Genomic DNA, 15,897 nt, shown 5'->3' on the forward strand with positions numbered 1-15,897 from the left:
GTTAACATGAGCAAGGAGTCTGAAATGAGGCCAGAGACCAGCTCAAAGGGAATTACTAATTTAAGAATAACTGCCTTGGCTGGTTTAGCTCAGTGGATAGAGCCTCAGCCTGTGGACTGAAGGGTCCCGGGTTTGATTCCAGTCAAGGGCACATGCCTGGGTTGCGGGCTCGATTCCCAATTGGGGGTGGGGGTGCAGGAGGCAGCCAATCAATGATTCTCTCTCATCATTGATGTTTGTCTCTCTCTCTCTCTCCCCCTCTTTCTTCCTCTCTGAAATCAATACAAATATATTAAAAAAAATATATCACTGCAGCTTTAGATCACAAAATGTTCTTCCTCCCTGCTCTCAAACTAAACACCTACCACTAAAAAACAAAACTCAAACCTGAACTACACAGAAATTTAAGTATGAAATGAAACTCAGTCCAAAAATCAAACCTGACATGAATATTGTGCTCAATAACAGCCCTTCTCCTTTGAGTATAAATAGATGAGATAGTAGGTAAATTCCACTGCCAGCAACCTGCCAGTTATTTCAACACAAGATTTGTCTTTAGATAAACTTTGACATGTAATTTTTTAAATTTTAATTTATTTTTCCATCACCTTTTATCCCCTCTATGCCCTCTACCACCTCCACCCATCCCCTTCCACCCGTAATCACCACACTGTTGCCCAACATGTAATTTTTAATCTTGTCACAGGAAGGCATATTACATTAAATGATTATCTCAAATCCCCAAATGCAGTAACATACTCATTTAATAAAATGTTCTCACCAGTGGGACAAACACCGACTCTGTCTCAGATGTGCAGAGTACAGGAGATAATGCAGATGGCCAAGAGGTTTGGAAGAGGTAGGGAAGGCGAACAGAAAAAAATGAAGATGGTGAGTCTTTTTATATTTGAATATGGAAAAACTAAGGATGGCAAGGAGAACCTGAGTGAACACAGATCAAAAAAATAAAAAATAAAGGGGAGTCAAGTGAACATAATGGATATTCACATAAATCCTAAAATTTAAACTTTTTGTTAATAGACCAGAAAACTGAAGTCTAGCAAAGCTAATTGACTTGCTTAAGTCATAAACCTAGATGTGAAATGTCTTTCTCCACAGTAGTTGCTTTCCTTAAAAGAAAAGGAACAAAAAAAGGCCTCACAAAAGAAAAATGAACAATGGCCCAGTCCTTCCGTTCTTTTGCCTATGCCTAGTTTCCTTTTTTTTTTTTTTTTTAAAGCATAAAGTTAAGTTAGATTCCATTCAATTAAATAATACTTTGTAAGCTCTGACTTGAAGGTAACTTCATTTCTTTCTTTTTCCCCCTCAGGTCTTTTGATTTAGGGCCAACCAATATTTAAACTCAGTCCTATAAGACCAACTGACAAAACTGCCTATGAAATGTTATATAAAGTTATACTGGTTCATTCACCCTTGAGTACAGGCCTATCTCAGAGATATCATGGGTTTGGTTCCAGACCACTGCAATAAAGCAAGTGTCTCAATAAAGTATTTGTAATCTTTTTGCTTGTGGACAGTGTAGTTGACAATTTGTTAAAAAAAAAAAAAAAAAAAGCAACATCTGTGAAGCACAATGAAGCATAATAAAACCAAGGTGTGCCTACTCCCACTTTGGGCCAGACACCAATCTCAGTGATGAATCTACTTCAGAGTTCTGAGTAAGAAAATGTACTCTGTGTGGCTCTGTGGTTGAGCATCAATGTTTCTATCTCTCTATCCCTCTCCCTTCCTCTCCCTCTAAAATCAATAACAACAATGGTATCTTTTTTTTTAAAAAAAAAAAAAAAGAAAAACAAAATGTACTCAGGGTAAACCCCCTGGACCTGATGGCTCCATGTAACATGGCTTCCTATGGTTTTCTGTCTTTATCCTTTACAGGCTCTGGCCCTCACCCTGTGGACTTACTCCTTCTTTGTTTTTGACAGGAAATATGCAGAATCCCCTTTTCTCTAGGACATACTCTCTTATTTCTCTACCATATGTAAGTGGTGAGCCAAGACCCTTACAAAATTCTAAGTTCTCAGAACTCATCATTTCATTGACAAGAAGAGTCCAAATAAAAACTGGTCAATTAAATCAACTTTTATTTAGGCATCAATATCATCAGACATTCCCATGCTACTATTTGAGAGTAGAGCACTGTATATAAATAAATAACTCCTTTAGTAATCACTAAGCACTTGAACACTTTTTTAAAAAAGGTACAGGTAGGGAAGGGAAAGCTCAGCAGGCTTTATAAAAAGGAAAATAACAAGAACAATATCATTTCAATTCAATACAGCAACCCAAGATTTCCCTGTCAATTCTCAGAAAAAATATTAAGATTTTCTTATCATTTTTCAATCAGCAATTAATGTAAGTATTTGCACTTAATATATCTGCCTCCTCTCACCAGTGATATCCAAAGAATATCTAAAGATAACAGTTTACAGAGACATTGGCTTAATTCTAGATAATCCAATTTAAATAACAATGCTTAAACTGTCCCCTTTGAAGGAGATAAAAAATTATCATTTTTGGCTGGTAGAGAACACACAAAAATGGGTCCCCATTAATGATAGTTAAAACCATTTTAACATTTGTGAAAATATTAAGTTCAAGAATTTTAAAATAAAAAAATTCCTATATAGTACATTTTATTAAGCAGTCCACTTGAATAATGAATTAGGTTCACTTTGGGAAATTTAAGGTAAATAATAATTTATAACGAAATCAGCCTCCCCAATTGTTTTAAAAGACTAATCAACTAATATTAAAAAGTTATATACAAATAATGGTAAATGGTGCAAATTTTTCAAGATGAAGTTTTATAGCAAGAAGAAGGAATGGGTTGGTACTTCTAATAGAAACGTTTAATAAATAATGTAATGAGATTCTAATGGTGTTAGCATCAGAGAATAAGAGAGAATTGATAAAAAGAGGAAGTTTTTATTGGTAGTTATTGCCTCAATTATTTGAAATTTTCCAACAGAAGTCTAAACATTTGTGGCTGACTATACAAAATAGCAGTAAGTTTTGGGGGTATAGCTCAGTGGTAGAGCATTTGACTGCAAAATAGCAGTAAGTATGGGCTATTTATAGGAGTAAGGAAAACATCAAGTGAGAATTCTGAAATTACAGTCTCATCTCCAGGCTGGTGCAGAATATTTATCTCTTTTCAACTGTCCAATAAAAAAAAAAAAAAAATAAAGGAAAGTGTTAGAGCTACAGACCAAAAAAACAAAGTGTGAAGAGTCATTCCACATTTGCCTTATTCTAGAAACAATGCTCACTGTCTCCTAAATGAAATCAGGATTCTCCTTGCCTCTCTGCATATCAAAATAGCTATCTACTTTATGTTAAGATGAAATATTCCCACCAAAACATGATTAAGTCTTTTTAACTATCAAATTCAACACTATGGTTAGGCTTCGGGAACTAGGTGGGTATATAACTATTATCAACACCTGAAAGCTGTGGTTATAGAATTACAACCGAAACTCCTATGATTTCAGTTTTTATTTGGAAAAATAGTATATTTACAAATGTCCGGCATTTGACTCAAAAAGACCCTGAAAAATTTAAAAGCACTGAAATTAAATAGCCACTGAAGTGTCAATAATCTTAACCTTAGCTGATATGAAATAGATGTGCAGGTGTAACAATCTTTTAAGTACATTGACATTGTGCTTATTAGATTGTATTGCTAACCTGATCCTCCTTCCTTGAAGAGGTCTTTTTGATGCCGGACAGCATATTTACTCTACCATTATGATGTTAAGTATTATAATAAGGAGAAGCTGTTGCTGGTCTCCTCCTCTACCAAACTAGAGGAGGAGCTGCCAGGAATGGTGGCTCTGTTGCAGCCAGGCCAGATGTGGTCTTATTGGACCAGACTGAAACAACCACTAAAACTTGGCATATAGCTAACATTCTGGCTAATGAACATTTCTGTTACTGCCTACCCAGACCATTAGGTGGAATTTCTTTTCAACTGGCAAGGAAAGGAGGTCTGACCTTGAGGATCTCCTTGGAAATGAAGAGTAGTTTGTTGCCCCAAGAATCTCCTACATATTACAGATGACACATATCCTGTATTTGGGTGTCCTACTTTTATACTTTTACTGGGTAAACCAAAAAGCTGCCAACTGCAAGTAAAATTCAGAGCAGGAGAATGCTCTGTAAGTGAGACAGGCTACAGTAGTACAGCTCAGCTGCTCAGGCTACACTGTGATCCTGGGGCATCAGGGGGCTGCACGTGGCTTTAAGCATGTCCCAATCTGATCACAGAGCATGCCACTGGGATTCTGGAGCAAGCCAACCTACTTTAAGCAGGTACCATTTAAGAAAGTTTTTATTGATTTTAGAGAGAAAGGGAGAGGGAGAGAGGAACATGGATGGGCTACCTCCTGCTGGGGATCGAGTCCACAACCTGGGCATGTACCTGACTAGGAATCAAACCTCTTGGTGCATGGGACAACGCCCAAACAACTGAGCCACACCAGGCAGTGCTAAGCAGGTACCATTTTCTCAGTAAACATCTAATGGCTGGCCACTAGTTCTAACAGACAGCAAATGCCTAACACTAAGGGAATCCAGGTGACCATATCATTCATCCCTTTTGGAGTTTATCTGATCTACCAAATCATAAATAGCATGCTTTTAACCAATAATCTGATATGTAAACATAAGACTGGGCTTATGGAGGTCCCAAAGGCACAGAATACCTGAACAGCTAATTACAACCCTTACCCACTAGGCTTTTTCCCTCAACCAGGATTATATCTTCATGGAGGCAGTCCCTATAAATCAGCTGATAAATTTGAGAAATCTGAGCTTAGTTCATTTGTGACAGTACTAGCCAAAAGAGGACTGCTAAAGCATTACAGTCCCTGCAGGGAAGGTACTGAGGGACCATACAGAAGAAACATATTCTGATTTGGCAAAATTTCAAGCAGTTCCTTTTATTGTCCATTATACCTTTCAGGACGGAAAGCCTTTGGTCAGTTTTTTTTTTTTTTTAATCAATTCTTAGGCAGTGGTGAATGATTTATCCAAATGGGTACAGATTTGGAATAAGCAAGAATGGAAGATTGCTGACAAGGAGAACTGAGGAAAGATAAAGCAGATGGCTGTCCGGAAAGGACACAAATTTGTGTCCAATATAAATTCTATCCAGAGTGCCTACAATTGCAGCAAAAACCTCTTAATCATCATGTGGACAGGGCTGCATCTACATCTCTCCCCCACCCCCAATCTGATACTTGCTCAATGGCCTTAAGAATGAACACAGTAGCAATGATAGAGGCCTGCATCAGCCAGTGGCTACAGAAGCTAATGACCCCCCCTACCCCTCCACTATGTGACTATCCTCTACTGGTCAGGATCTACTCTTGTCAATAATATTGGCCAATAGTAAGCCCTTGATTTGTTAACATACCTTGAGGGAACCAGTTAGTTACTTAATACCAGGCTAACCATACTGGGACCTTTCTATTGTTGAAGGGACAATGCCCTGCCCTTACTGGAACTGATACTTACTCTGGATTTGGATTGGCCTTTGTGGTCTTTTGCACTCTTAACACCGCCACCATGTGTTTTGATAAATGCCTTGTACATCACCACTACCGTATTACACACAATGCCTCCAAGCACCCGCGTCAGTGAGAAAGATCAGATAAGTATCCTGATGTCAACAGGATGCTCTGGACTCTTCAAGTATCTATCCTCAACCAAAAATAGGCCTACAAAACGATGAAAGAGACCCTTATATGCTTAGACTCAATACCAATTATAGACTTGCAAGGATGGGGTGCTATCTTTTAGGACTGGCATCTGCTGTGTCCCAACAAATACTGTATCATAGTATCAGCAAAATATTGTTCTATCTCCCCCACAGCCAAAAACCCAGGTCTAAGACACAAGGGGTAGAAACGTCTGAGTGGACTCTAGTAAGGTTATAATTAATCATCTATTTTTAAAAATTGTGTCCCTACACCTGTGACTCAGGCTCTGTTGGCCCAACTGGCACAAACATGTACTGGAGAACACATTAAAATTGGTGATCAATTCCAGATGGTTGCATTAAAGGTAATTTTCTCTTTTCTCTTGTGATTCTCTAGGTTTTCCAAATTTTCTAAAATGACTATGTATTATTTTATATTAACATAATTACTGAACAAAAACAAAGAAAAAACATGTCCTCCAGACGCAGATATTCATTGGAAATGGCACATAAGGAAGACAAGGAGTTGTAACAAAATGAGGTAAGATAAGAGAACTGGTGCTCCATTTCCTTTGATAGTGGTCACTGTGCCGCACTCCAGAGCAATTATGGAAGCATTTGAAATCTGACTAAGCCTCAGTTTCCCAATTTATAAAAAGAAGATGAGAACTCTGTTTCTCATAAGGTATGTGAAGGAACACCATAAACAGTAACATCTCTACAGGCATGAGTTATTACTACTGGAAGTAGGTGAGTGTCTACTTGCTCAAAACTTTCCGAAAGAAAAGGAAAAATTAGTTACCTTTGGGTTAAAATATCTACAAGACTGTGGTTGAGAGCCTCCAAATAGGGCTATGCGGTAGTCATGTTTCTTTCTTCTGGGCCTTGTGCCATCTACCAGTTCTTCTCGATCCTCTGGAGACAGGAGATGATACCTCATTCCACCTGTAGAAAAATATACGGCAACTCTTTAAGAACTACAGGAACTTTAATGCTTTGGGGGGAAAATCCACCCAAACATAATAGTGCTTTTATCTGTGAAACTGTTTTTCTATCAGCCCTTTATGAGGGGGAAGAGACAGGAGAAATGTGTAAGGATCTGAGTCCTAACCAATTTATTATTCTCAGCAATTACCATTATGCTGATTGCCCCATCCACTTCTACATACCAGTGGATTACCCGGCCCTTTAAGCAATAGCTGCCAAAATAATAATTACCGAAATTCAGATCTCCTAACCCAGCAGTTCTCCATCTTAACATACATTAGAAACCACCTAGGAAAGCTATGAAAGCAAGCGAGGGCCATACCACAGACTAACTAAATAAAAATCTCTGGTGGAAGAGCCCAAGCGTTGTTGGTATTGACCCCTTAAAAGATAGATTAAAGCCCTAGCCGGCCCAGCCCGCATGGCTCAGTGGTTGAGGGGTGAGGACACATGCTGCTTGATCCCCAGTAGAGGGCCTGTAGGAGGCAGCCAATCAATGATTCTCTCCCATCATTGATGTTTCTCTCTTTCTCTCTTTTCTCTCTCTCTCTCTCTCTCTCTCTCTCTCTCTCTCTCTCTCTCTCTCCCCCTTCCTTTCTGAAATCATTACTAATATAATAAATAGATAGATAGATAGATAAATAAATAAATTAATTAATTAAAAAAAAAAAAAAACAAGCCCTGGCCTGGTGGCTCAGTTAATTGGAGTGCTATCCTGTGCACCAAAAAGATTTCAGGTTCCATCCCTGGTTGAGGCACTACAGGAGGCAACTAATCAATGTTGTTTGTGCTGACCCCTGAAGGAAACATGAACTGTGGCTCCTTCATTGATAGGTTTTTCCTCTCCAAGGACAGGGCTGGGGACAAGCACTCCAGCCCTTTTCCCTGAGGAACTTCTTGCTCCCCTTAGGCTTATTCCTTTGGGAGTATTCCTGTGAGGGTCTGGCTATACTTTTAATGAAAAGAGAGATTAAAAAAAAAAAAATCCGCCTGAGGGCGAAGGGTAAAATAGTCATTTGCTTGTTTCAATATTAGCTCCAAGTGGAGGTAAGGTATCCTCCTTTGAGAATTTATGATGACAGCCCTGCTCTCCTGAAGGTTTGAGGTTTGAATTTACCTACCTGTAAGTCAAAGAAACCATAAGCCAAGAAAAATTCCAAACAGTCCTGGATTATTGTACCCAGGGTACTTGGCAGAAGCAAATACTATTCTCCTCTTGAGGAGAACAGGCAAAATCTGCAGGAATACAACCCTGGCCTCCCAATATTTCTGGCAATTAAGATCAATCAAATATAAACTCATAATGTAAAAATACAAAACAAAAGGATTTAAGCCACAGAAATAAGTAAATAGAACTAACAAACAGCAGCATTTGGTCTCCAAAAACCAAATGGTATTCTCAAACACAAAACAAAAAATAACTATATGACAAATGTATATAGATGTCCAATTATAATGTTGTATCCAGCTACCTGAAAAAATATCTACAGATACTGACATTAGGAGATGCCCAATTAAAAAATTATCCGGCTATACCGATTACCCTACAGTTTGTCCAAGAACCGTGAAGCCACCTGATCAGTGTGCTCAGTAGTTGAGCATCGACCTATGAACCAGGTCACGGTTCGATTCCCGGTCAGGGCACATGTCCAGGTTGCGGGCTCAATCCCCACCAAGTGGTGTGCAGGAGGCAGCCGATCAATGATTCTCTCTCATTGTTGATGTTTCTAACTCTCTCTCCCTCTCCCTTCCTCTCTGAAACCAATAAAAATATATATTTAAAAAAAAAGAACTGAGAAGCCCACTCAAATATACTAACTTATCCTATCAGTTTTAAAATAGCTCACTCTTACAAATATGATTCACTATGAAACTAATCAATTAAGAAAAGCTTCCAAAACAACAAAAACATGAAAAAAAATTCAAAGGCAATACAGACAAGATAAGAAAAATCAAAGGCAGTACAATCCTACGTTAGAATAAGATATTACAGACATGAAATAACAAATTAGAGAATAAGTAAAAGTTCACAGAAAGTGAAGATAGTGGAAATAAAATTACTGAAAGAAAAGTTAAAGCAATCTACCAGAAGAGAGAACAAGAAGGCAGAGAGAGATAAAAAAAGATAATTGCTAAAGAATCATATTACCAATAACAGAAAACTGAAAAATCTGTGGCTGACAAGACAGAGAATACCCAACATAACTTAAAAAGGAAAAAAAAGAATGCACACTAAGATACATTATTGTGACATTTCAAAATATCAGGGATTAAAAAAAATAAAGGCTCAGATTGGCATCAGATTTCTCAAAGTAATACTGGAAACTAGTAAATAATGGAACAATGCCTTCAAAATTCTAACTAAACATGATTTTCAAGATAATTCTAAACCAGGTGAACTATTCCCCAATCTTATGGTAAATAAAGATATGGGGTTTGTCAAGATTCTAAGTATTTATTGACTGCATATTCTTTCTCAGGAACCTCTGGGGATACATTAGATTAAATAGAGAGAATTAAGGACGGGGAAGACCTGGGGTCCAGGACGACAGCAGATCTAACACAGGAGAGGACATCCTTGCTGTCCTTTCCTTGCCAAATCAGAATATGCAGACTTAGCCTGCAAGTCATGAAAAACTAAGTAAATGGAAAAATGTTGCAATTATTAGCTCCAGGCGATAAAATACCCCACAAACAAAACAAAGGTGTTTAAGAAAACGTGATCACTATTTGGCGAAATAAAATAAAGGAAACACTAGAAACAAAGTGCATGGAAATTACCGTACACAAAAAGGAGACAAAGCGTAAGTAATACGTATATATTTTTTACCTTCTATCACACGAGTCCCTATAAAATAAGGACTGGGGCTAAGTCCCCATCCAGGTAGACAGCTGCAACTTCAAAGGATTCATTATCTGGAAGAGCTAAGTCTTAAATGTTTCTCCCTGGCTACTGAGTCTGATTCATTCTAAATGGTCTTTAAAGCCCATGAAAAACTGGTTACACGATAAGGTTATAAATGGATATTAAAGCAACTTACTTATCACCATCTTAAGGCATTCAGGATTGTCTTGAATAAGTGGTTCGGCTTGTACTGTTTTACTTAAGAAATTCTTTGATATAAGAGGAAACCTGACTTTAGCAAGGATATCAACCATAAATGGCTGGCGATTAGGTTCATCGTATTTCAACCACCTGACTGCAGCATCATAAACCTAAGGGGGGAAAAACAGCTTAGTAAAGTTCTTAGATGGCAGGAACATTTCCAGTTACCTAGATTTACTCTCACAGCGAAGGGGAAGAATCTCATAACCACTATTCCCAATATTTTATTCAAATATTTGCTTTCATACCCAAACAAAACAAAGCCTATATTTTAGAACAGTTTACACACTGCTCTAGTGATTCTTTTAGGTAACATGTTTTTTAAAATTATTACTACATAATGTAGTGACAGGGAGAATGTTGAATTTATGGGTTTTCAAAACAAATTACATTCCCTTTTGGGAAGGAGATATGATGCATATTTCTATTGAAAAAAATCAATATATGTTCATTTGGTAACAGGAAAACAGGTTAATTTCCTAAGAGGCCTTCCACCTCAAAAGATGTGAAAGTCACCTATGATTTTATTTAATATAATATGCTTGAATTGTGAAATGATAGACTTATCTACTTTCCAAAAACTTTATAATATACAAATTTTATATTTAAAAAATAAATTATAAGATTTTTATATAAGAATAATTTTCTAAAACAATACTGTGGCTCATTTAACTGTACCAAATAAATCCAAGTTTATTAATATAACTTGATTAACAAATCACAGTTTAAACACACTGAAAGCAAACATTATTTCATATACATACACATCTACCATCTAAACATTGAGCTAGATAAAGTTGTTAATTTTGGGTTGGTATTAACAAGGCCTAAGCTCTAATCTCCCTATGAGTTCATTTTTTATGGGAATTGGTCTATTTTTTTAAATAAACTTTTTCTTTTGGAGTAGTTTTAGATTACAGAAAAGTTAAAAAGGTAGTTCAGAGTTCCCAATTATCCTGCACCCAGTTGTTGAAATGTTACATTAGTATGATACTCTTATTACAACTATTGATACATAATTATTAACTGAACTTCGTACTTTTCAACAATTTCTTTAGTTTTTATCCAATGCTTTATCCAGGAGAAAGCATTTCCCTATCTTTGCCAGCACCTGGCAACCACTTACATTTCTTGGCTTGCAGCTTCTTCCTCCCATCTCCAAAGTCAGCAATGGCCAGCTAAGTCTTTTTCACATTGCATCACTCTGACACTGACTCTTCTGTTTTCCTTTTCCACATTTAAGGATGCTTATTATTACACTAGAGGCCCAATGCACGAAATTCGTGCAAGGGGCTTGGCCCTTATAGCCCCGGCTTCGTCTGGAAGGTCATCTGGATCGTTGCGCTGTTAGGCTGCTCGGTCGATTTGCATATTACACTTGTATTATTATAGATGGAGCCCACTAGGATAATCTCATCTCAAGACCCTTAACTTAACCACATTTCTAAAGTCCCATTTACCATGTAAGGTAACCTATTCATAGATTCCAAGGATTAGGATATAGACATTCTTGGGGGAGGCACTGTTCTGCCTACGATGGTACCCAACAGCTTTGTGTCTACCAAGTGGCCTAACTTTTCCTATGAAACAAACTTTGGGATACTCTATATGAAAAACACATTCTTTTCTAATTGATTCTTTTTCTTGTCATGTATCACAACATGAAGCATGAGATTTAATACAGACATTTACTAAGAAAAATTTGAGAAGGCAGTTTAGTCACCTGATCCTCTGCTCTCACAGTCAAAGTGTCCTGGTTGAGGAGATGTGTAACTCGCTTGACATCAAGTTGTAGAAATTCATCAGTTTTGTAAACTTCAGTAAAATGTTGATGAATAAAGTCATCTGCAGTTGCTTTCAATTCTGGACAGTCTAGACACTCTGCTAGCACACTTATACCTAAACACAGAAAGAAAATGAATAGAAAATCACCTTTAAAAAAGCCTAAACCTACACTGAAGATAAAATATGACTCCAAGAAGCCTTCATGAATTTCATAAACCTGAGTTATTTTTTCTTCCATTGATTTGTCTATTTTTATGCCATTTTATGTATGACTGATTTTGATATTTTGTAGGACAAGCCCCCTTCAACATTTTTTCAAGCTTTTCTTGGCTAGGTTAAACATTTTCTCTTGTATATTAATTTTAAAATAAGCTTATCACATTCTACTTTAACAATCCTGGTATGGCCGAAACCGGTTTGGCTCAGTGGATAGAGCGTCGGCCTGTGAACTGAAGGGTCCCGGGTTCGATTCCGGTCAGGGGCATGTGCCTGGGTTGCGGGCATATCCCCAGTGGGAGATGTGCAGGAGGCAGCTGATCGATGTTTCTCTCTCATCGATGTTTCTGACTCTCTATCTCTCTCCCTTCCTCTCTGTAAAAAATCAATAAAAAAAAAAAAAAAATCCTGGTATGATTTTAACTAGGATTAAACTTAATTTTTAAATTACTTTGGGGACAGTGACAACTCAGCAATCTGGAAGACTTCCACTTAGGAACATGACATATCTCATTTATTCATATTTTTTATTATTAATGTAATTATACAATTTTATTCATAGAAACCCTATATTTTCCATTCAGCCTTTTCCTTGCAATTTAATTTTTGTTTGGGAGAGAAATTATTAATTGATTTATAATGTTACATTATCAGGAATCTGCAAAATCCTTACTGTCGATTGGCTATATTTAGCCACATTCCACTGTAGAGTCAGCAGCTAAGAATATTTTTTAATATTTTTGAAGTGTTGTGTATATATATATTCTCCCCCAGGGAAGAAGGAGGGGGAGGGGAAGGAACAAAGAGGGGAAGGGAAGGAAGCGGGAGGAGGAGGAGGACAAGGAGGAGTGAGAAGGGCCACATACTATCTCTCCCTTTTCAGAAAAAGTTTGCCAATCTCTCTCCTAAGTAAAACCATTGGTTATTATATGTGATCTCCCTTCAGAGTCATGATATAAATTTTTTCAGTTCATTATCGTTGTTTTCCATGTTTCAACTTCATGTTGTCTTCAGATAATGAGCTTTGAAGCTTTATTATTTATATCCTAAAAGTTCTAATAACTAATGCCTGTTAATAAACCTGTCACATTATAAATGTACTGACTGATGCCATGCATGGCAGATTTTCATGTTGAGCAGTCGGACATATCTGTACACTTATGCTCCCATCAAGGAGATGGCATTTTCACTAAGAACCAGTATTTGTTTATCGTCTAGTTTTTGATAGTTGAATGTGTTGCAATTATGCAATCTATTTAAATACCATACAGATCAATAAAATATGAATGTGAAAAGTAGTTGTTTCTATAAAAAGTAATCTTTTTTTCTTAAATATATTTTTATTGATTTCAGAGAGGAAGGGAGAGGGAGAGAGAAATAGAAACATCAATGAGAGAAAATCATCAATTGGCTGCCTCCTGCACGCCCCCTACTGGGGATGGAGCCCACAACCAGGGCATGTCCCCTTGACTGGAATTAAACCTGGGACCCTTCAGTCTGCAGGACAATGCTCTATCCACTGAGCAAAGCCAGCCGGAGCTGAAAAGTAATGTTAAGGTTTAAGACAGATTTGAAAAAAAGCTCAAATTAGGCATGACCAAGAAAAGTGATAAAATCCAGAAAACATTGGGATTCTGTACTCAGGCTCTCATTAAGTTATTGCCTTTTCTCCACCTGTTCCTTCTGAAATTCCTACTTCAAATTAGTGTCCCTATATCTTCTTTTCTTGTCATTTATCTTTTCAATAATTGTTTCCGATTCTTTGCATTTTTCTTTTGTATCATGAGGCAATTTTCTGTTTGATATTTATTTATTTATTTAATTTATTTTTTAGGTATTCCATTCTATTTTTTAAATTCAATGGAATTTCATGGATCCTTTCTATTTTAAGCTCTCTTCCATTTCTTATGTTAAATGGCTATAGCAGCCATTCATTTTGGCTGTTTATCTTGAGTTCCTGCCCCTCAAACTACTGGTTTTCTTTTAACTTTGTACATATGCCCTTTGCCTAATTCCATCAGCTGTCACGGATTCCTTTAGCACTCATAGAAGTCAGACTGTTGGGATCTTCTGGGTAGCAGAAATTGACAACTGATGAAAAATAAGATGGGAGTTCTCCAATCAGCTCTCAGGGGGAGCTATGCTCAGGGCTAAAAAGAAAACAGGCTGAAGCACTTCACTGGGGTACTGAGTAGCTGCACTTGGCTCATCTGGCTGGGCCACTGTCTTTGCTTCAGGCTTAGCCAGACTTTCAGGCTGCCCTTCCTCCCAGCTTTGTAATCAACGTTGACATCCAGAGGTCAAACTCCTAAATGGTCTCCTCAGAAGTCCAAAGCTTAAGATGTGGTCAGCACTAACTTGCTTTAGGTTCCACACTATGCTTTGTACTGCCACATCCACTCCCTATATTATAGATGAATCACCCCAGGATGAAATTTAGAGAGTTAGGGAAACACACTTAAGCCATCATCTTCCAAATCCTCTTCAAAATCCTTTTTTTGATAATACATTTTGAGCAAATTTATTTATATAAGGGAAAATAAATCTCAGGAATATAAATCTCATTGATATATGGAGCCACAAATTATGGACCAAGAGATAAAAGGGCTCATCCCAGAGTGTCTCTATTGGGGTTGAAGGCTGGTCTTTTATTCCTAATATAGGGTATTTTCACTATGTAAACCAATGGCTACCTTCGAAAAAGAATTCCATTAGTATATTCATCTGCACAGCTATTTCCCCTCCTGTCCCATTTGGTTCAGTTCCTTTTCTGGATACCAGAAACAATCTCATTCTCATCGCCTTTGCCTGGCTTTGATCCTTCCCTAAAATTTATTCCGCTTCCTCTTCTATGATCTTTATCTCTGCACTCACAGTGAGGGGAAGGGGTGCCAGATGGAGCAATGAAACTGTCCAGGAGGAGGGAGCCTAGAAAAGGGGGAACAGAGGAGGCTTGCCGAACTTCTTGTGCATCTCCAGGAGCCCTTTGCCCAGCCTTTGGTTTCTTGTCATCAGCACCCCTCATTTTCTCCCATGGGTCAAAAATCTCAGCATCGGCTGGATTCCCAGACCTCTCTCTTTTGTCCTTGATTTCACTTTCTTTCCTAGACTCCTACCCTGATCCTCTTCCACTCTGAATCACAGCAAGAGTAGGAAAATGTAATTACAAGGATCTGGATGTTCTTTCATGTGCTGCTGAGCATCTCACAGTGGAAGCATACCACACCGCACTCTGGAAAACTCTGATCAACTTTCTCTGTTTCTCCTGGTATCAAATACAAACTACTTTATTAATGGCTTTAAAATGGAGTGCTACAGCAACCCCTTAATTGGTATCTTACTGTACAGTCTAGGATTTTTAAGGCTTCTAGTATACAAGTTAGCAGATCTGACTGTGGAGAGGCAGCACCGTGTAGCAGTGAAGATAAGGCTGCTTGAGTTCCAACCCCAGCTCCTCCACATATCAGCTATATGATCTCTGCAAGTTACATACACTTAGTTTCCTTATCTGTGACAGATCACAGTAATCATAAGGTCTTCAACACAGGTAAACATTCATGTTTACGATATCATATATCACACACCACCACCAGATGCAATCCTTACTCCTTTCTAGATAAACAAAAAATCATTAATAAAGCTATTATATATTTTGGAACATACTGATACAGTATTTGATGAGCTCATTGCTGCCCAAGTTAATATGTACTTCCCTAAGCTCTTCTTAAAATGTATTACTAGAAAAATTTCTAGTGTCTTTAAGATTAAAATGGGGATACAGTAATTTTTTTTTACTAAAATACACATTAATGGTGTGTGTGTGTGTGTGTGTGTGTGTGTGTGTGTTTAAATAGGAATTTGATTTCTTACCAAGACAGTTTGAAGCATCAACTTGTTCTTTCAAAAAATCAACACACATTTTCTTCACAGGTTCAATTTGGTACTGGTTTGCTGCATCTAATAAAGACTGAACGTTGTTGCTATTCACAGAAATTCTGCAAATAAGTTAAAGTGAATATTAATTTCCTACATTTTTTTATTTAAATAATGCTACTGTAGATTGCATCCCAGTAGCCCC

The 15,897-nt window shown here is 37.5% G+C and overlaps 1 protein-coding gene across 9 annotated transcripts in view; it reads right to left on the reverse strand.

The window, feature by feature from the left end:
- Positions 1-15,897, reverse strand: part of KLHL7 (kelch like family member 7) — a 48,531-nt gene that overhangs the window by 15,367 nt on the left and 17,267 nt on the right. For all 9 annotated transcript variants that reach the window (XM_036327902.1, XM_036327910.1, XM_036327905.1 and 6 more), the window contains 4 exons: positions 15,690-15,814; positions 11,542-11,717; positions 9,754-9,928; positions 6,528-6,670 (listed from right to left, as the gene is read on the reverse strand). In XM_036327902.1, the coding sequence (XP_036183795.1) occupies positions 6,528-6,670; positions 9,754-9,928; positions 11,542-11,717; positions 15,690-15,814 (619 nt within the window). The remainder of the gene's footprint in view (positions 1-6,527; positions 6,671-9,753; positions 9,929-11,541; positions 11,718-15,689; positions 15,815-15,897) is intronic.

This window comes from Myotis myotis, unplaced genomic scaffold (genome assembly GCF_014108235.1).
Source record: "Myotis myotis isolate mMyoMyo1 unplaced genomic scaffold, mMyoMyo1.p scaffold_m19_p_11, whole genome shotgun sequence".
Classification (NCBI taxonomy): domain Eukaryota; kingdom Metazoa; phylum Chordata; class Mammalia; order Chiroptera; family Vespertilionidae; genus Myotis; species Myotis myotis.